Source organism: Chrysemys picta, chromosome 1 (genome assembly GCF_011386835.1).
Source record: "Chrysemys picta bellii isolate R12L10 chromosome 1, ASM1138683v2, whole genome shotgun sequence".
Classification (NCBI taxonomy): domain Eukaryota; kingdom Metazoa; phylum Chordata; order Testudines; family Emydidae; genus Chrysemys; species Chrysemys picta.
In genome coordinates, this window is record NC_088791.1 from 315,697,889 (window position 1) to 315,718,488 (window position 20,600).

The 20,600-nt window shown below is 44.4% G+C and overlaps 1 protein-coding gene across 4 annotated transcripts in view; it reads right to left on the minus strand.

The window, feature by feature from the left end:
* RNF17 (ring finger protein 17) overlaps nt 1–20,600 on the minus strand; it is a 238,012-nt gene that overhangs the window by 15,018 nt on the left and 202,394 nt on the right. For all 4 annotated transcript variants that reach the window (XM_042855146.2, XM_042855142.2, XM_008169321.4 and 1 more), the window contains 2 exons: nt 19,614–19,730; nt 14,084–14,243 (listed from right to left, as the gene is read on the minus strand). In XM_042855146.2, the coding sequence (XP_042711080.2) occupies nt 14,084–14,243; nt 19,614–19,730 (277 nt within the window). The remainder of the gene's footprint in view (nt 1–14,083; nt 14,244–19,613; nt 19,731–20,600) is intronic.

Sequence of the window (20,600 nt, forward strand, 5' to 3'; positions counted from 1 at the left end):
GAGCAGTTTTAATGCAGGAAGGACCAGATCAAGAATTCCATCCTGTCGTATTTCTCAGTAAGAAACTGTCTGAGAGGGAAAGCCATTGGTCAATCAGCGAAAAGGAATGCTATGCCATTGTGTACGCGCTGGAAAAGCTACGCCCATATGTTTGGGGACGGCGTTTCCAACTACAAACAGACCATGCTGCGCTACAGTGGCTTCATATCGCCAAGGGAAATAACAAAAAACTTCTTCGGTGGAGTTTAGCTCTCCAAGATTTTGATTTTGAAATACAACACATTTCGGGAGCTTCTAACAAAGTGGCTGATGCACTCTCCCGGGAAAGTTTCCCAGAGTTAACTGGTTAACAATTGTTTTTGGAATGAAACATATTGTTAGTTTTTATATAATCAGTCGTATGTCTAAAGGTACATGTGTCTTATTAACTCTGTTTTCTCCTAAAACTCCAGGAAGAAATCACAGCCAGTGTGGAACCGAACATCCAACACTATCTGTGATTTGGGGGGCGTGTCATAACTATAAAGGGAAGGGTAATAGCTGTCCTGTGTACAGTACTATAAATCCCTCCTGGCCAGAGACTCCAAAATCCTTTTCCCTGTAAAGGGATAAGAAGCTCAGGTAACCTGGCTGGCATCTGACCTAAAGGACCAATAAGGGGACAAGATACTTTCAAATCTTGGGGGGGGGGGAAGGCTTTTGTTTGTGTTCTTTGTTTTGGGACGGTGTTCGTTCTCCGGGAATGAGAGGGACCAGACATCAATCCAGGTTCTCCACATCTTTCTAAACAAGCCTCTCCTATTTCAAACTTGTAAGTAAATAGCCAGGCAAGGCGTGTTAATTTTCCTTTGTTTTTCTCAACTTGTAAATGTACCTTTTACTAGAGTGTTTATCTTTGTTTGCTGTACTTTGAACCTGAGACTAGAGGGGAGTCCTCTGAGCTCTTTAAGTTTGATTACCCTGTAAGGTTATTTCCATACTGATTTTACAGAGATGATTTTTACCTTTTTCTTTAATTAAAAACCTTCTTTTTAAGAACCTGATTGATTTTTCCTTGTTTTAGATCCAAAGGGGTTTTGTATCTTGATTCACCAGGAGTTGGTGGGAGGAAGGAGGGGGGATGGTTAATTTCTCCCTGTTGTAGATCCCAGGGGGGGGTTGGAACTGATTCACCAGGAGTTGGTGGGAGGAAGGAGGGGAATGGTTAATTTCTCCTTGTTTTAAGATCCAAGGGGTTTTGGATTTGTTTTCACCAGGGATTTGGTGAGGGTTTTTCAAGGCTTCCCAGGGAGGGAATCCATTGATGGTGGCAGCCGAACCAGAGCTGAGCTGGTAGTTAAGCTTAGAAGTTTTTCACGCAGGCCCCTACATTTGTACCCTAAAGTTCAAAGTGGGGATCTCAGTCCTGACAGAGAGGCAAAAAGGCATCTTTTAAAATGTGGAAATTAAATCCTATTGAGGAAAATAAAAAGTACCATAAACTCTGGCAAATGGGTTGGTGCATGGGGGAGTAGGGTCCTTGCAGTCATAGTTGCAGGAGTGCAGGCAAGCAAATGCTGTGACATAAGTGCCTGCTGCCATATGGCTGAGGAGGGAAAGGCAAGTTCTGCCCGAGACCACAGGGTTGGATTTCACTGAAGTAATCAGATACAGTAGCTCTGGAACCTGTCATTTAACAAATAAACACGTGCAGAGGTCGTGTCAATGTGTCCTCCAATGAACTCCAGGGGCTGTGTAGGGTGCAAAGTCACCCAAAAGATGGAGAGAAGTAGAAGGAGTTGGGACTTTGATAACCTAGCTTCCTTTCTGGACTGTGCCACCAGCAACCAATTGTCTAGGTAAAGGAAGACAAGGACTCTTTGCTGTCAGAGGTGAGCTGCTACCATGGTGAAAACTTTTGTGAAGACTAGTGGAGCACTGGTAAGTTGAAACAGGAGAAGCCTGTATTGGAAGTGTCAGATCCACCATGTACCATCTGTAGATCGAGTGGATGTTGACGTGAAAGTAGGCATCCTGCATATCAAAAGCTATAAACCACATGCATTTTTCTAGTGACAGAATGATGGCCACAAGCGTGACCATGCAGAACTTTGTTTTATGAACAGAACAGGTACGGTGTTTGAAATCCAAGGCTGGTCTCCATCCTCCTTTCTTCTTTTGCACCAGGAAATATTTGGAATAGAACCCTGTGCCCTGAAAGGCTTCAGCGACCTGTTCCACTGCTCTTCTCTGCAGGAGGATGTCCACTTCTATGGTAAGAATACTGTAATGAGAGTGATCCCTGAAATGGGCTTTGGGGCAGAAACATGGACAAGGTAGTGTCAAACTCAATCGTACAGCCGTGTCGAATGATATCCAGGACCTATTTGTCCATTATCATGCTCCATGCTGGTAGAAAGAGTTTGAGATGGCTCCCAAACGGGGTGGTTGGCAAGAGCACTGGAGTGCAAAGCAATTGACGGCTCTCTAGATGTACTCAGAAATATCACCTATGCAAAGATTGGGTGTGCTGCACGGAGGGCTTCACTGAAGGACCAGGTGGACAAAATCTGTAGACCTTTGGGAACTTCTGTGAAGGCTCGCAGGATGTAGAACTGGGGAGGTCTAGAGCATTGTATAGGCAGCAGTTCATAAAATTTGTGTTGGCACAGGCATATATTTGTCTAGGGATTGGAGGGTGGCTCTAGAGTCTGTCAGAGTAAGCAATCATGTGTCTTCTAGTTGAAAAGGTGTGATTCATCAAAAGGGAGGTCTTCAATTGTGCTCTGTACCTTGCTAGGGAAGCCTGAGGAATGTAACTAGGATTTTCTCCTCATGACTATTCCAGGTGTCATTGTACCTGAGGACGTCTGCAGAATCAGAATTCAGCATCTGCTGAAGTATGGTCCTAGAGACCAACTTGCCCACCTCCAAAATAACTTGGAAGCAGGCAAGATCCTGCTGAGATGGCAGATATTGAAGATAAACTATCTGCCCATAGTTCAAAAAGTCATATTTGGCCATCAGAGCTAGGTAGTTTGAGATACGGAACTGGAGACTGGCCGAGGAAAGGACCTTTCTACCCATAAGGTCTAACCTCTTTCCCTCCTAGTCAAAGGGGTGGAGCCTGGATGCTGTTGCTTGACCCACTCCATAGCAACCTGGATCACCAGCAAATTAGGCAGAGGATGGGATAACAGAAACTCAGATTCCTTGGGAGAGCATAGAATCTCTCTTCCGCCCCCTTTGGGGTGAAGGCACTCCTGGCTGGGGTATGCCACACGGTGCATGCAGGCTGAAGAACGGCGGAAGTTGGGAGGGCCACTCTGGCTGATACCAATGCATGCAAGAAACTGTCCTGAACCTCCTCCAACGAGATCTTTGAAGAGCATTAGCGAATCTGTCGAGCAGCTCTTGAAATTATCATAGTTGTCTACATGAGAGGAGGGTGTCGATAATACAGCCCTATCTGGGGACAATGAGGGGAACCTCTCTGGATCCATCGGTACTGTCAGAGGCGGGCTGACCAGTGCATCATACAGCCTTGGTTCCAATAGTCTACTCGACAAAGGACGGGACTGGGGGATTCCTCCCAGGTTGAGTGAGATGGTTCTGAAGGTGAATATTGGGGCCACAAGCTCCAATATGGCCAACTTGGTTGATTCTGCTGTTGCTGGGATGGTGTCCATAGAGCTGGGTACCAGTAGCTCCTGGGATGAGGCCAGGGCCGGCTCCAGCGGTTTTGCCGCCCCAAGCAGCAAAAAAAAAAAAAAAAAAGCCACGATCGCGATTGCCGGCAGCTCTACCCCGCCGCTTTATTCTTCAGCGGTAATTTGGCAGCAGGTCCTTCGCTCCGAGAGGGAGTGAGGGACCCGCTGCCGAATTGCTGCCAAAGAGCCGGAAGTGCCGCCCCTTCCCATTAGCTGCCCCAGGCACCTCCTTGCAGCGCTGGTGCCTGGAGCCAGCCCTGGATGAAGCAAGGGAGGGTACTGCAACGGTGACGTCGGAACTGTCTGGTAGTCATGCCTTCAGAACAGAAGTGTTGGATATCTGACTCCTCAGACTCAGAGGAACCAGAATCCTGTACGAATAGGGGTGCCAACAGAATGGGGTGTGCTGAAGGAACACGACCAGAGGGCGGCAGATCCACCGTAAGAGAGGGAGCCCTTTTAGCAGACAAATGGACTGGAACATGCGGAGACTTCATCTGTTCCAGTTCAAGAGGCCGAGGAGCACATCTTTTTCTCCCTGATATCAACAGTACCCAGTCCACAGACGGAACTGTGGCTGGTAAGGGGGCCTGCCTCGGGACAGACAATTCACTCCACACTGGTGTAGCCAATGGAGGAGGGGTGCGTGGTTCAGGAAGCGGGACTGGCGGATCCGGCGAATGATGCAACTTCTCATTGCTCTTGTGGGCCTTGGAATGCGCTGCTCCTCCTTGGCTGGAACTTGTGGATTGTGCAGCATCTTTCTTGGATCTGGAGGAAGTCTTACTGCCCTGCTATGCACATGCTTCAGGGCTAGGTCCTGGAGTGGAGTCCATACTGCTTGTACCAGCGGAATAGGACTGGGACTTCGTGTGTAGGAGGCGCACTCTTGAACTGCTCAGGCTGATGTACAGGGGGTTTTCCCTGGCCAAGATCTGACTGTGGTCCCATGGTGACCTCCATGAGGTGCTTCTTAAGGCATTAGGCCCCAGTCTTCCCAGGTATGGGCAGGGAAGGAGAGGCAGATACTGCACCTGAATGTGATGTGGGCTTCCCCCAAGCAGTACAGACAATGTTGTGCTTGTCATGGAGTGAAAATGAGCGAGGGCAGGAAACACAAACCTTGAATCCCAGCCCGGCGTCTTCGGCATAATCCAGTACCCAGACACAAGTGCTGAGGGCAAATGGGATTGGTGTGCAGCACCAGCAGCATCCCGAAGTCCTTAATCCTATAAAAGTTACTACAAACACTAAGGCTAGGTCTACACTACCCGCCTGAATCAGCGGGTAGAAATCGATCTCTCGGGGATCGAATTATCACGTCTCGTCGGGACGCAACAATTGATCCCCGAATCGACGCGCTTACTCCACCAGCGGAGGTAGGAGTAAGCGCCGTCGACGGGGAGCCGCGGAGGTCGATTTTGCCACCGTCCTCACAGCGGGGTAAGTCGGCTCCGATACGTCGAATTCAGCTACGCTATTCGCGTAGCTGAATTTGCTTATCTTAAATCGACCCCCCTCCTGTAGTGAAGACCTGCCCTAAAACTGCTACAAAAATCAGTAAAATTCTAACTGTGTACAAGAATAAAACAATTTTTCTGGAAAATTTGGAAAGTCCATCACCAAGGACGAGAGAAAAACAGAAGCTCCAACTTGGACCGTGCAGTGGTGAGAAAGAACTGGAGACAGGGTCAGTCTGCAGCACCCTTTACTGCCTCGGGCAAAGCCACGAGGCAATGTAGAGGCACATGTGGACTGACAGACACTACTACTTTGAAAAGCTCTGGTTCTGGGCGCATGCACATAATCCTCCGAGGAATACAATAATGACCATCACTCAAAGAAGAACTGGAGATTTTAAAAGCTCCCCCTCTCAGAACGCTGCAATGTTGAAGTATACTGTGTTAAGAACAGAAGCATCTTTCTTGGGAATGTCAGACATATGAACATGCTGTCTGTATCTGGTAATTCAGTGGTACTCAATGCTGCAGAGTTCTCCTTCCTGAGCCAGGGGTTACATAAATGCTGGACCCATGAGATCTAAACAGAAAATTATTTTACGAGAAAGACTTTGATGAAGCACCGCTATATAGATTGAGGCTTTCAAAATCGTTCTTCTGGAAGAAAGACTCTGCCTACCTGAGAATCAAGAACTGCACCTTAAAAGGGAATCATTTGCATAGGTAGCAGAAAAGACCTTTATTTTAAAGTCCCCATGTCTTGAACAGGGTACATGTGTAATATGTTCTTGGAATACCCCTTTTCTAAAGAGACTCATTTTACCCAGATGTCTAAAGGATAAATGAATACATCCTGATATCCTAAATGAGTTGCTACCAGAGAGAGGCACTTTGTAAATACCAAGGGTGCAGTAGAAAGCCCAAAAGATAAGACTGTACTGGGAATACTCTTGTCAAATCAGAAAATGAAGATATCTGCAGTGCCTGGGTTGGATAGAGATATGGAAATACACATTTTAGATAGAGGTCTGCAGACCAATCTAGGGTGGGTATAATGGATACTAATGTCAACATGTGCAAAAGGAATTTTCTGATTAACAAGTTAAGCTTCCATAGATCTAATATTGGATAAAGCCCTCAGTCTCTTTCTTTGGTGTCAGAAAATATGCGAAGCAAAAACTGTGACCACTGAATTCCCTTAGCATCTCATCTATGACTCCTGCTTCCAACAGGGAGCAAACTTCCTATCTTTAAAAGGGGTTCCTGAATAGGGATGGAACAGGGGGTTGGGTGGAGGAAAGGAATCTAATTAAATAGTGTAACCATCTTTTATTATCTCCAGAGTCCACTTGTTTGATGGGACAGAATTTCAAGAGTCCACGTTACAGGAGAGTCAGTCTCCAAAATAATGAGAGATGGTTGTACGTTTTGTCCCAAGCTCCTGGATCCTCGTGTCAAATCTGAGCTCTAACATTCAATCTCAGAAACAATGCTAAGGTTGCTTCCCCTTCATTTGCAGAATAAAAGTAGTCTCTCTGCTGTGGCTGTGAAGGGGGAGGCTGTTGATGTTGAAATTTATTTCTCTGAAAAATAAGACTATGAAGAAAAGGAAGGGTAGGAGGCCCTTCCTGAGAGTTGACAGACACAAGAATCTTGTAATTGACCTCATGTTCTTCATTTTTTTCTAATATTTAATCAGTTTTATTAGTGGATAACTTATCACCTTTGAAAGAAAGGTCTACCACCTTTGATTTGATTTTGGAAGGGAGAGTAGAAGACTGAAGGCCAGCAGGTCATGGCTGAGTCTGAAGACTCAAACAAAGCCCCGAGCAAATGTTTAACCACTATTTCACCATCCCTTATCAAGCTGATGGCCAGCTTCCTTTGCTTTTTAGGAAGCAGTTTTGCAAACATGGCCATCTTTCCCTACAAGTGATACTGATAATGTGACTTCACTGCTTGACAATTTGCTTCTGATACTGAGTGAAGCAGTTGAAAACACTTGCCAGTTGTGTTCATCTTCTTTCTTTCTGTGTCAGAAGATGTGGAATACAACTGATTCATCTAAATCTTTACATTGCCACTGCCACCACAAGAGAATCAGGAGTAAGGTGTACGAAAAAATAAAACTCCTTTGTAGATTAATTGATATAATTGGTCTGCTTTTTTTCCCAATATAGCCTATCATGATGCAGAAGTCCAAACTGCCCTTGCACGCTGTAACAGAAAGGTAATCTTGTTTTTTTTTATGGAGAACACAGGATGTTGACTACAGGGTGAGAGGTTTCTCCTAACATGACCAACAGAAATTTCAATGTCAGATCTGATACCATTCTTTTCCACAACCTCATGGAATTGCAATGCATCTTCAGATGGAAAGGGTGCCAAAATAACCCCAATGTTTTTATCCGGGGAATATTAATCAAGTTCTGATTACAGCTCTTGCTATTCATCCTGAGCCACAGGCTCCTCTTCCGCCTCTGACAGAATATCAGGAATTTTGGTTGGAGAATGCTCTCTAAAAGCAGGTGAAGTCAACAGATCCAGAATCTTGGATCTGAGGAGACTTTCTCTGACCCGAATAGGAGAGGTATTTCTACCCTGACAGGAATGTGGAACATTCTTATATTGCCTACAAAAAGGCCAATCAAGCCAACCTGCTCTTGGCAGTATCTGCCAATCATACCGCAATCAAACTCAGACTCCATTTCACATCTAGGAAGGTGTGATGGTCTAAGTACCATATTTTAGTGGTGTATTTCTTATGAGAATGGAACCTAGGAGGTATGTCAGTATATCTAATGCATTTTTTCCTTGGACTGTGGATTAGATCTCAGATCCAACTCAGCAATTAGTGGAGAAACCACCAGACTGGGCATTTATATAACTGAGAAGGGAGAAATAACTTTATTGGAAGAGCCCGAAGGTATTTAGCAGGTGGAAGGTAAATGCAACAACTTGTCCAACCTCCTCCTTTTCTCTGGCAGGGAGCTACAAGCAGGAACATTTCCAGGGTGGCCTCTCCCCCCATCACCTTTCCCTTTAGGAGATGAAAAAAAATGGACACTAACCTTCCATAACTGTTGTTGTTCAAGATGTGTTGCTCAAGACCATTCCATGTTAGGTGTGTGCACAGTTGCCGGAAATTTTTCCCTTAGTGGTATCTGTAGGGCTGGCCCTAGCGCGTCCTGGAGCCCTGTGCTAGTATAAGGGGCACCGCCAGCCCCAAGCCCCCCTCAGTTCCTTCTTGCTGTCCACTTTGACAGCAGGGCAGAAGGGTGAGTCATGGAATGGATGTGAGCAACACATCTCGAAGAACAGTAGTTATGGAAGATTAGTAACTGTTTTTTCTTCTTCAAGTGCTTGCTCATGTCGATTCCATGTTAGGTGACTCACAAGCACCAGGAGGTGGGTTCGGAGTTCACAGATGTGCTGATTGTAACACTGCTCTTCCAAAGTTTGTGTCATCCTGGGCCTGCCGGGTGATGGCATAGTGTGATGCGAAGGTATGAACCTATGACCATGTTGCTGTTCTGCAGATGTCCTGGATCGGAACTTGTGCGAGGAAGGCTGCTGATGAAGCCTCAACTCTCATGGAATGGGTGGTCACAATGGCGGGGGACAGAACCTTTGCCTGCTCATAACAAAATCTGATGCAGGCGGTTATCCAAGGCAAGATTATCTGGGATGTCGCAGAGTCTGTCACTGCCATCCGTCCGCCACTGCTACAAAGAGCTGCAATGACTTGTAAAAGGGTCTAGTCCTTTCAATGTAGAGGGCCAGGGCCCGCCTAACGTCTAAGTTATGTAGGACAATGCTCCTCATCTGACCCATGAAGCTTCGGAAAGAAGACAGGCATAAAAATGTCCTGGTTGTTGTGGAACTGCAACGCTACCTTTGACAGGAAGAATGGGTGAGTGCGCAGCTGGACCTTGTCTTTGAAGAACACCGTGTAAGGGGGTTCTAAAATCAGGGCTCTGATTTCAGTGATCCTTCTAGCCGACGTAATTGCCACTAGGAAGGCAACGTTCCAGTAGCGAACAAGAAGCCAAAGGCTCGAAGGGGGACCTTGTGAGCCTGGACAGTACCAGATTTACATCCCCTGGGGGAAACCGGGTTGCGAACCTGTGGGAAGAGTATTTCTAAGTCCTTGAGGAACCTGTCATCTCATGCGAGAAAACTGACCTGCCCTGGACTGGAGGATGGAAGATTGAAATGACCGCCAGGTGGACCTTGACCGACGATAGGGCCAGACCTTCGTGCTTCACATGGAGCAAGTAGTCCAAGATGGTCTGCAGAAACAATAGACAGGGAAAGACCCCAATCAAAAGGTCCAAGAAGTGAAGCGCTTCCCTTTGGCCAAGTAGATCGCTCTGATAGAGGATTTCCTGCTACTTAGCAAAACCTGCTAGACCTGCTCTGAGCAGGCTTGCTCCTCCTGGTTCAGCCAGGCTGTCAAGTGCAGGGACACGAGATTCGGGTGGAGTAGCTGGCCTTGGTTCTGTAAGCTCAAATCCAGGCACATAAGGAGCTCTAGTGGAGCTACTATGGAAAGGTCCAGGAGCATCCTGAACCAGTGCTGGCACGGCCACACCGGGGCAATCAGTATTACCTTTGCCTTATTCCTCTTGATTTTTAAGAGGACCTTGTGTATCAACGGTATATGTGGAAAGGCATACAGCAGATCCCCTGACCACAGCCGTAGGAAGGCATCTGACAGGTAACCGTTGCCAAGCCCATGCATTGAGCAGAGCTGATTACCTCTGGATGAAGGGACCACTCATGGTGAGAAGAAAAGGACCTGCTGAGGTGATCTGCCAGCGTATTCTAGTCCCCTGGAAAGTGCAATGCCTCGAGGTGAACAACATGTTGCATGCAGAAGTCCCACAATTGAAGAGTCTCTGGCACAGGGCTGAGCTCCCCCATTCTTGTTGACATAAAACATCACACACGTTTTGTCTGTCAGGACCTGCACTACTTTGCCTGACAGGTAGAGAAGGAACACCCGGCAGGCCAAGTGAATCGCCCTGAGTTTCCTGACATTTATGTGCAGGGAGAGTTCTCCCCGTGACTAGATGCTCATGAGAAGGGTCTCAGAGGCCCTGGGTACTGTGACTGTTGAAGTGGGCTTCCCACCCCAAGTCTAATCCATCTGAGACTAATGTCACCAACGGGCATGGGGTGGCAAAGGGAACCCTGGTCGTTATTGACTGTGGATCTGACCGAGTTAATGATGCTAGAACAGCCGACGGGACTGTAATAACTAAGTCCAAATGGTGCCTGCTGAGGGAGTAGATTAATGCCAGCCCCATCTGAAGAGGTCTGAAGTGCAACTGTGTGTACTGCACCACATAAGTGCATGCTGACATATGACCGAGCAGCCTGAGGCATACCCGAGCAGTCGTGAGCGGGTGGGATCTGACGGGGGCAATTAGCTCCGACATTACTGGAACTGGGCTTCTGGCAGGTAGGCTTTGGCCTGAATAGAGTCGAGCTGTTCCTATAAACTCTATCCTCTGAACTGGAATCAGAGTGGATTTCTGCTAATTTATCAGCAGGTTCAGCTCTCGACAGGTAGCCTATACTTTGCTGACACAGCATTGAACCTGAGCTCACGAATGATCCTTGACTAACCAGTTGTTGAGGTAGGGATAGATATGTACACCTCCATGTCTTGGGTAAACTGCAACTACTGCCATACACTTTATGAAAATCCTTGGGGATGACGCAAGTCTGAAAGGGAGTGTGGTGAATTGGTAGTGACACTGGCCCACCATGAATCATAGGAATCTCCTGTGACCATGGAAGATGGAGATGTGGAAATAAACATCCTTTAGTTCGAGTACCAGTCTCTCAGATCCAGGGAGGGAAAGATGGATGCCAGGGAGACCTGCACAATCTGAACTTCTTGAGATATTTGTTGAGTCAATGCAGGTCTAGGAAGGCCTGAGGACCCCTTTGGCCTTTGGGATTAGGAAATATCAGGAATAGAACCCCTTTCCCGGTCAAGTCTTGAGCAACTTCCTCTATGCCCCACACACGTAGGAGGGTTTCTACCTCCTAGATGAGGAGATGCTCGTGAGAAGGGTCCCAGAATAGGGACAGGTATGGAGGTTGGGAGGGAGGAATGGCTAAAACTGCAGGGTGTACCCAACTGTCACAGTGGAAAACACCCAGTGGTCTGAAGTTATTTGGGGGACACAGTATAGAATGGAAATAAATGGTCCAAAAACAAATGGGGGATGGTGGACCCTGGGTTAAGTTCAGTACACTGTCCTTGGGTGCACTCTCAAAAGGCCTGTCTTGGGCCAGCCAGGTATTGGCCCAAACCTGACTGGCAGGCCAAGGTAGAAGATGCAGGCTGGCTGCGCTTATAACCCTTCCCTATTTTCTTGTAGGGCTTGTGTCTAAAAGGCCCCCAAAACCTTGGATGTGGCTGCGGCCAGAAGTGCCTTGTGGAGGCCGGGGGTGTCTAAAGGTCCAGAGATCGCAGCGTGGCCCTTGAGTCCTTCAGGCTGTGCAGCTTGGTGTCCATCTGCTCCAAGAACAATGCATTGCCCTTGAAAGGGAGGTCTTGGACCAACTGCTGCACCTTGTGAAAAAGGCCCGAGGACTACAGATGTGAGTTGCACTGCCTGGCCACCGCCGAGACCATCAACCTGGCCACCGAGTCAGCCACACCCAAGGCAGCCTAAAGAGAGGCCTTGGCTACTGCCTTGCCTTTCTCCAGAATGGCCAGGAATTCTTGCCTTGACTCCTGAGGCAGGGAGGCTTTGAACCTGTCCATAGAGTCCCAAATGTTATAATTGTATCTCCCCAGCAGTGCCTGTTGGTTGGAGATCTGGAGGTATAGGCTAGCTGTTGAATATACCTTTCTGCCAAACAAGTCAAGCCTCTCTGCATTCTTATTTTTAGACATGACACTTGCCTGACCCTGTCTGTCCCACTCATTTGCAGTGGAAACCACCAGGGACCCAGGGGGAGGGCGCAAGTACATGTATTCATACCCCTTAGCCAGAACATATTTTTTCTCTGCCCTTTTCGAAGTTGGGGGCAGCCACAGTGCTTTAACAAGTTTTAACACCCCGTCATACACTGGCAGTGCAACCTTAGAGGGGGCTGCTGCAGCTAAAATATCGAAGAGGATGTCCATGGTCTCCTTCAGTTCCTCTACCTCTAGCCCCAAATTTGTGGCGACCCATTTAAGGAGCTCTTGGTGATCCTGGAAGTCGTCCAGTGGCAGAGGGTGGGACCCACAACTGCCTAATCTGGGGATGAGGAAGATGCCAACACCACAGGAGGAGCCGGAAAGTACTCCGCTACTGGGGTCACCTCCACTGAAGCTGCTGCTGGGGCCTCGGTATTGGGGTTGAAGTCTGAATCGGGTCCTGTACTGGCTGGCGTGTTGCCGAGACTCACTTCTCAGATGCGGCTGTGGATGACAGATGGGAGTATGGGCGTGGCATTGGAAGGAACCCCCCAGGGGTTCCAATATTGCCAGTGTACTGGCCATTGCCCCAGTGGCCAAATGCCCACAGAAGGAATAGCACTAAAGTCCTGTGTTTAAGAAGAGTGGTGTCTCCTTGGTGGGAGAATGGATTCCTCTCTGGTCTCCGATGAGTATTCTTCCCTTGGAGACCATGGTGAAGCTGTTGCTGTTCCCACCTGCTGGATATGATGTGGAGTCAGGGAATGATGCCTGGAGGACGGAGACCAGTGCCATGCTTCCAGTGACTGGTGCCACGAAGCCGGTGACCTAAGCCGCAGAGCTAGAGACCGGTGCTGGGACGCTGGGGACTGGTGTTGGGTTAGTGACCACTGCGGCAGATCCATGGGGGGTTTCCCTCTGGAGGGAGCAGTCTTCAATGAAGAGTGGTCTCATGGTCTGTGCAGTACTGGGAGGGGCATCAGGTTCTCTGCTGCCTGTAACGCCTCCGGTGTCAAAGGGGCTCTCAAGCATAGGGTGCCCCAATTGCTCCCAGGAGTCAGTGGTGGATCCATGATTGGGCTCAACTGTCATCAACCATAGCTCTGGGGAGGACAAGTGGCTCGGCAGGGGTCTCACCTTATCAGCCTCTCCCCTCTTATCCTTTTTTGACACAGGGCAGTGCCCTCTTTCAGTGCAGAGTTTCTTGTGCCACTTCCTCGGCACTGAAAATGGTGAACAGTGCCAAGCAGACCATGGTGCTGGGGGAGCACTCCGTACTGAGGCTGAAGTGCTCAGCGCTGAATCAGAGTGGGACAGCTCCAAGGCCAGTCTGAGCGCTGCTTCCATTAGCAGGTCCTTTTGTGTGCATGGCCTGAAGCCCCTGCAGATCATGCACCTGTCTTTAATGTGGGCTTTCTGGAGGCACTTTAAGTAGCTCACATGCAGGTCGCTCACTGGCATGGACTTATGGCAGGTGGCACCCGGTTTGAAACATGGGGACCAGGGCATTCCCTGTCTCTGGGACAACATCCTGCAATGGGACCACTATCTACTCTAACTTAACTAACTGCAAACAATTAAGTCCTAACTATATACAAGAATAACAGAGTTCAAAAATCACTAGCACAACTTGCAAGCACAAGAGAGAAGTCATTTCAGCAACTGTCACGGGTGATAAGAAGGAACTGAAGGGGTGTGGGGCCAGCAGTGCTCCTTATACTGGCGCATGAGCATGGGGCTCCAGGGGCGCTAGGGCTGGCCCTATGGATACCACTAAGGGAAAAATATCTGGCAACTGTGCACATGGGAGCGCACACACCTAACATGGAGTTGACACGAGCACTCGAAGAACCACCACTATTGTCTCTTGTGACTCTGATACTCCCAAAAGAATTTATAGTTTTAAGTTTTATTTAAAAATATAGCGACACATAAAATAGAAGTATTTACTCAAGAGGTTTGTACTTCTGTAAGGTATAACAGGAAAAATAAAATTGCAAAAATACCTGTTCTAAAATCTGTTAGAAAAGGAAGAGACTCCACATTCTGATTACAATGCTTCAGGACTTGATCTAGACTCTCAGATTCCAAATCCCAGCTGACACCACTATCTTCTGTGTCGCTCCCCTGGTTAAGGTCCTCTGCTGATTCAAGGCAAATGTACATCTAAAAAAACCAAGGGTTTTTTTTTATAAAAGACAAAGATTACAGCTTTCACAGATACATCAGAATTAACTGCCAGGTGTAATAAGTGATCAAGGGATATTTAAGAGGATAATAGTTTTTATCCTGGAAAGATTTGTCACTAAGAAACACTGCCCCTCCCTCTAATTCTTCTTTCCTCCACACCTTAAGATTAGTTTTACATTTTACTACTCAGGGTTTAGTTCAAGGCAACCAGCATGTTTATTAATACCACACCTGGTAACCATGGTAACACAAGCCCGGCATATATGAAAGCGTGCAGGTGTTAGACTTCCACAGAGGCTTGGTCTAATTCAGGATTCCCTCCCACTCCTTTGGATTTGCCACTATGAAATTCATGGAAAAACAACTTCTAAAACGGTTGATCTCTCTTGCGAAGCATGAAAACATTCTATTTCATCTAAATTTTATTTTTAATGTGGCCAATTAGTATAAATGTGTGTATTAGTATAAATAAGCAAATAATTGTTATATATAGAGTTAAACTTTCATTAATATACAAAGCTATGGTCTGCATCAAATCTCCAGTCGCAGGCGTATGGAGTGCATGCATACCTATGTTGTAGAATATAGACAGGGGCCAGCATTTGAACAAGAACTCACCATTACCATCCACCCTTGATTAAAAAAGATTCTAATTACAATGTACTGTTATTTTTCTAATCACTGTAATGTATTTCATGCTGACGTTGCATATACATAACTGCTGCCCAAAATCGTAGGAATCCGAGTAGAGTTTCTAGCAGTGGCTTTATAATGGAAAATTTATCCTGATCAAAAGCATATAGAAGTTCAGATTATTCATGGACAAGGAACCAAAAACATTTGTTAGATAATTAAATTGAGAACATATATTCTATTTTAGTTCTTAAACTGGAAGCCCATCACTAAGGTATCTAAGCACCTTATCATCACATTCTAAATTCAGTCTTATATTTTAACAGCATTAGCTCTACTAAGAAACTTCCATGGTTTCATGTAGAAAGCTACAGCAGTATACAAAAAAAGTAATTAAAGAGAGTAACAAAGAGCCACTGATCGATCTATAGATTTACCAAGCAACATAACTTTAATAGCTCAGTGTAAATCAATCCCGCCCGTTAGATTTTATGACCTAACCAGCTTCTCACTGGTCTGTGGTTTGGGGTCTGATCCAAAACTCACTGAAGTGTGTGGGAGTCTTTCCTTTGATTACAATGGGCATAAGATTAGGCCCTTGTCCAGAAGGGGCAGTACCAGGTAGCAGCAGTGTGGACTGAGAGAAAAAACAATGCTGAATAGGAGGCCAACAAAAAATAATTGGTAATATACTAAAAGCCCACAAAACAGAACATTGTGGCATGAGAATGTTTCACCGCTTCAATACAAGGAGGAAAATACAGGAGAGGAAATCAGTATGCTGCCGCAATGATCAAATCCAATTCCTTATTGTCTATTACACCAAATGAATAATAACAAAATCAGACTGTTTTTAAAAAAAAAACAAGGAGGTCCCATAATCCAGATACATACAGACTAACACAACTGCTACTCTGAAACCTGAGGGAAAATCTGTGAGTGCAAGTCTCTTTCTTCTCTTACACCTCTGTATTTCATGCAGAACATAGGGCTTTCAACACCGCCTTCCATCTTTACTGGTCTCCTGGGCAGTCTTTGCTTCTTTCCACATTATTCAGATAGAACCACAACAGAAGCAGAATTGAAACCTAACTCTCTGCCTCTTGCCCTGGTGGTTCCTGTTCAATGCCTATCTTGTTACATTATTGGGTCTTTCCTCCGTGAATGTCCTAGCCATCTCCATTTTTGTTATGTAATTTCCAGTTCTACTGGCTTCTGTTTTATCCTCCTTCAGGCGTTTGTTGCTTGTGATTTTTTCTAATATTGAGGATTTATCTAAAGCAGCTGTTGATGAAGATTTAGAGTTTAGATAGTAAAGTCTTCATAAGTCTCCAAGTTTCAGCACCATGTAGCAAGATCGACTTTACAATGGTTAAATATTTGAAGTTTAGTTGGAGGGCAAGATTTCTGTTTCTCCAGATCGACTGTAGAGTTACAAAAAGAAGAACAGGAGTACTTGTGGCACCTTAGAGACTAACAAATTTATTAGAGCATAAGCTTTCGTGGACTACAGCCCACTTCTTCGGATGCATATAGAATGGAACATATATTGAGGAGATATATATACACACATACAGAGAGCATAAACAGGTGGGAGTTGTCTTACCAACTCTGAGAGGCCAATTAATTAAGAGAAAAAAAAAAAACTTTTGAAGTGATAATCAAGCTAGCCGAGTACAGACAGTTTGATAATAAGTGTGAGAGTACTTACAAGGGGAGATAGAGTCAATGCAGAAAAACTTCAAAAACAGACTCCAAAGAGAGACTGGTGAGCTAGAATTGATATGCAAACTAGACACAATCAACTCCGGTTTGAATAAGGACTGGGAATGGCTGAGCCATTACAAACATTGACTCTATCTCCCCTTGTAAGTACTCTCACACTTATTATCAAACTGTCTGTACTCGGCTAGCTTGATTATCACTTCAAAAGTTTTTTTTTTTCTCTTAATTAATTGGCCTCTCAGAGTTGGTAAGACAACTCCCACCTGTTTATGCTCTCTGTATGTGTGTATATATATCTCCTCAATATATGTTCCATTCTATATGCATCCGAAGAAGTGGGCTGTAGTCCACGAAAGCTTATGCTCTAATAAATTTGTTAGTCTCTAAGGTGCCACAAGTACTCCTGTTCTTCTTTTTGCGGATACAGACTAACATGGCTGTTACTCTGAAACCTGTAGAGTTACAAAAGCACATTTTGCTTTCACTATTCTGGTTTAATGTCTTCCTCTGTTCCATCTGTTGTACTTAAAATGCTGACAAGGTATGTGATATCTCTGATTTCATCTAGGTCAGCCCCAGAAAATGCAACTGGTGTTTCTTGTTGTGTGTTGATTCTAATGGTTTTAAGTTTTTACAGTGTTGATTTTCAATCCTACTACTTGTGGATAGGCTTGTAAATAATTTGTTTTATCTTTCATGTCTCCATGGGAATGGGATAGCAAGTTGATGTCATCTGCAAAGTCAAGGTCCTCTAACTTCTGGGTCAAAGTCCACTGCATGTCCTTTATTACTTAATCCCCATATTACTCAATCCACCACCAGTAAAAAGATCATGGGTGACATAAGACATCCTGGGCTGATGCCCACAGTAACCTCAATTCACTGTTATGCATTACTTCACATCATATTTTCAGAGAAGCTCTGAAATTTCTGAGGGATTCCATTGTGACAGCAATTTCCATAAACTGTTCTACCCACTGTATTAAATGCTTTTTGGAAATCTACCAATTCATATAAAGCTTTGACTTCTATTAGATCACAAGTTCTATGATACTATATAGGATTATTATTTGATCCATACATGATTTCTCATGTCTGAACCCTGCCTATTCTTGTTGTTACCTTGAATCTATCACTTTCTTTATTCTTTATAATGTGTAATTATCTTACTTGGGACATTCTTCCTGATAACTGTTTAATGATGTTGCAGTGTCTTCATGTCATTTTGTGCTGCAGCAGTTTGTGCATCTCTTGCCATTTTGTCTACAAAGTTTAATTTGTCTTTCCTACCACTATTTTGGCCTCTGTTCTTTACTGCATATTCCTCCTGGAGTCACTGTGTCTGTGTTTTTATTTCAGTTTAATTTTGCATCTTTCCTCTCATATAACCTTTCATTGTGATGTTTCTTCCTGAATCCCAGCATTTCTTTACACGTTTTAGTGAAAGTATCCTTTACCTATTTCCATTTGCCTTCTATTGTCTCATCATCTTCAAGCACCTGGTATCTATTTGCTAGAGCAATTATAAACTCTTGCTGCATTTTAGTTGGGTGACATTATAATGTGGTGTCTCTGCTGTTCAGACCTATTCTTTGTTTTTATTTTTATTTTCAATTTAGTTAGTGTGTGGTCCATTCTCACACCTGCTACCTACATCTTTTAAAGTTCTATTACATTTGTGCAGAATTGTAATGTGGTTTGGTTCCTTGTTTTGTTGGTATAATGTAATTTGGTTTTCTGTTCTGTGATCTGCTGACCTCCAAGTTATTTTATGAATAGTATGGTGAGGGAAGATGGTTCCTCCAATGACCAGGTCATTCATTCCACAAAAATCAGCAAACATTTCATCATTTTCATTCATTTCACCAAGGTCTTGTTTCCCCATATTTACTTCCATGCCAGTGTTGTTGCTCCCTACTTTAGCATTAATTTCTCCAGTTACTAGGAGGACATCTCTTTTGGGGATTTTATCTATTTTGTTATGTAGCTGCTTGTACAAAGTGATTGGGTTTTTTTTTTTTACTCTTGGTTAGTTTGATTTGTTGGAGAATAACATTGAACAACAGACACTTTCTGGAATTTTGATGAAAATTGTACTATTCTAATCCTTTTTGAAACTGGTACCCATTCTATCAGGCTTTTGGTTGCCCCCCCCCCACACGATTTCATCAGACCCACACCACCACTGTGCATGTCACTGGCATTCAGTAATCCAGAATATAGTAGGATGTGTCCAGCTGACAAGGTGATTTGTCCTGATGTAACTCATCTCATTTCACTTAGGCCAAGTACATATAATTTATATCACCCCATTTCTTTGGTTACTTTGACTGTTTTACCAGCCTCATGTTAGTGTCCACACATTCCACATACCAATTTTGGTAATGGATTTTGGAGAGAGCAAATTCATCAGTAGAGTAGCTTCCTTGGGGTCTGGCAACTTCATGTTTTCATCTCTCTTCTAGGTCTATTTGAATTAAGTTGGATTGAGTTTGTTGAACAGAGCAGTAGTATAGGTTTCTGTAATGACTTTGTTTTACACAGAAGTAGGTTGTTAGCCCACTCTTAACCCCCTACCAGGTGGGCTAATAGATTGCCTTAGTCTGGCTCCTACTCCTTGACCTGTCTGTCATGGGTGGATCCTACTAAGATAAATACTCCTGCCAGCATAGCTTGTGTGTGCAAGGAGGCATCTGCTTTTAAAAGGTCATGTCTATAATGTGAACATGACATTGAGAATATTTTTTAAAGAATAGAGACAGGATTGTTTATTTCTCAAACACTCCTGCCACCCAAATATTTGAACCACTATATAAATATCTGACAGGCTGTAATTTAATTAACTGATACAGATTTAAATTATCAATAACTGATAAACACAAATGCTTGTATGCTGACACTGATATATTTCCATGATAGTGTTCACAAGACTGGAAAGAGGCAGTCATATCCTGTAACCATTATTAAACAAACATTTATAACATATACCTTATTAGGTGACACAAGGTGCTTAACACTAACAGGAAAAAGTTCTCCTGGAATAGGTAGTGTTAGCATTGTATATGGTGGCAAAACAGGAGCCCCTGCTTCGGATAACAGCAACTCCTAGAACAAGATAGGATTTAGTTAGGTTTCACATTTTGGTAACTAATTTCAAGTTTGCCCTTCTATGACTTCTGATTAACTACAGAGGAGTTATTTGTATAGACTAAAATAAGGTAAACAAGACATCCCTGATGACAAAGAAAAATCAAATCAAATTCAAATTTTCCTTGGTTCCATTTTTCTTCTTATCTTCCATTTTTAAGCAGATAAAGAGGTTAGAGAACTAATTCAGTCAATGCACAAATTTTGTTTAAGGAGGATGTAAATATGTAAAGAAAAGCTATTCAGAGGTACTCCTAAACAGTTAAGATATTAAAAAATAAAATGATGTCACTACTTTGACAAGGTTCCTCACCAAAGGCTCTTAAAGCAAAGTAAGCAGTAATGGATAAGAGAGAAGGTCCTCTCATGGATCAGTAATTGGTTAAAAGACAGGAAACAAAGGGTAGCAGTAAATGGTCAGTTTTCAGAATGGAGAGAGGTAAACAGTGGTGTCCCCCAGGGATCTGTACTGGGACTAGTGCTGTTCAACATATTCATAAATGATCTAGAAAAAGGAGTAAACAGTGAGGTGGCAAAGTTTACAGATGATACAAAATTACTCAAGATAGTTAAGTCCAAAGCTGACTGCGAAGAATTACAAAGAGATCCCACAAAACTCGGTGAATGTGAAACAAAATGGCAAATGAAATTCAATGATGATAAATGCAAAGTAATGCATATTGAAAAACAATCACAACTATACATCTAAAATGACGTGGTCTAAATGAGCTGTTGTCACACAAAGATCTTGGAGTCATTGTTGATAGTTCTCTGAAAACACCTGCTCAATGTGCAGCTGCTAGCAAAAACGCTAATAGAGTATTAGGA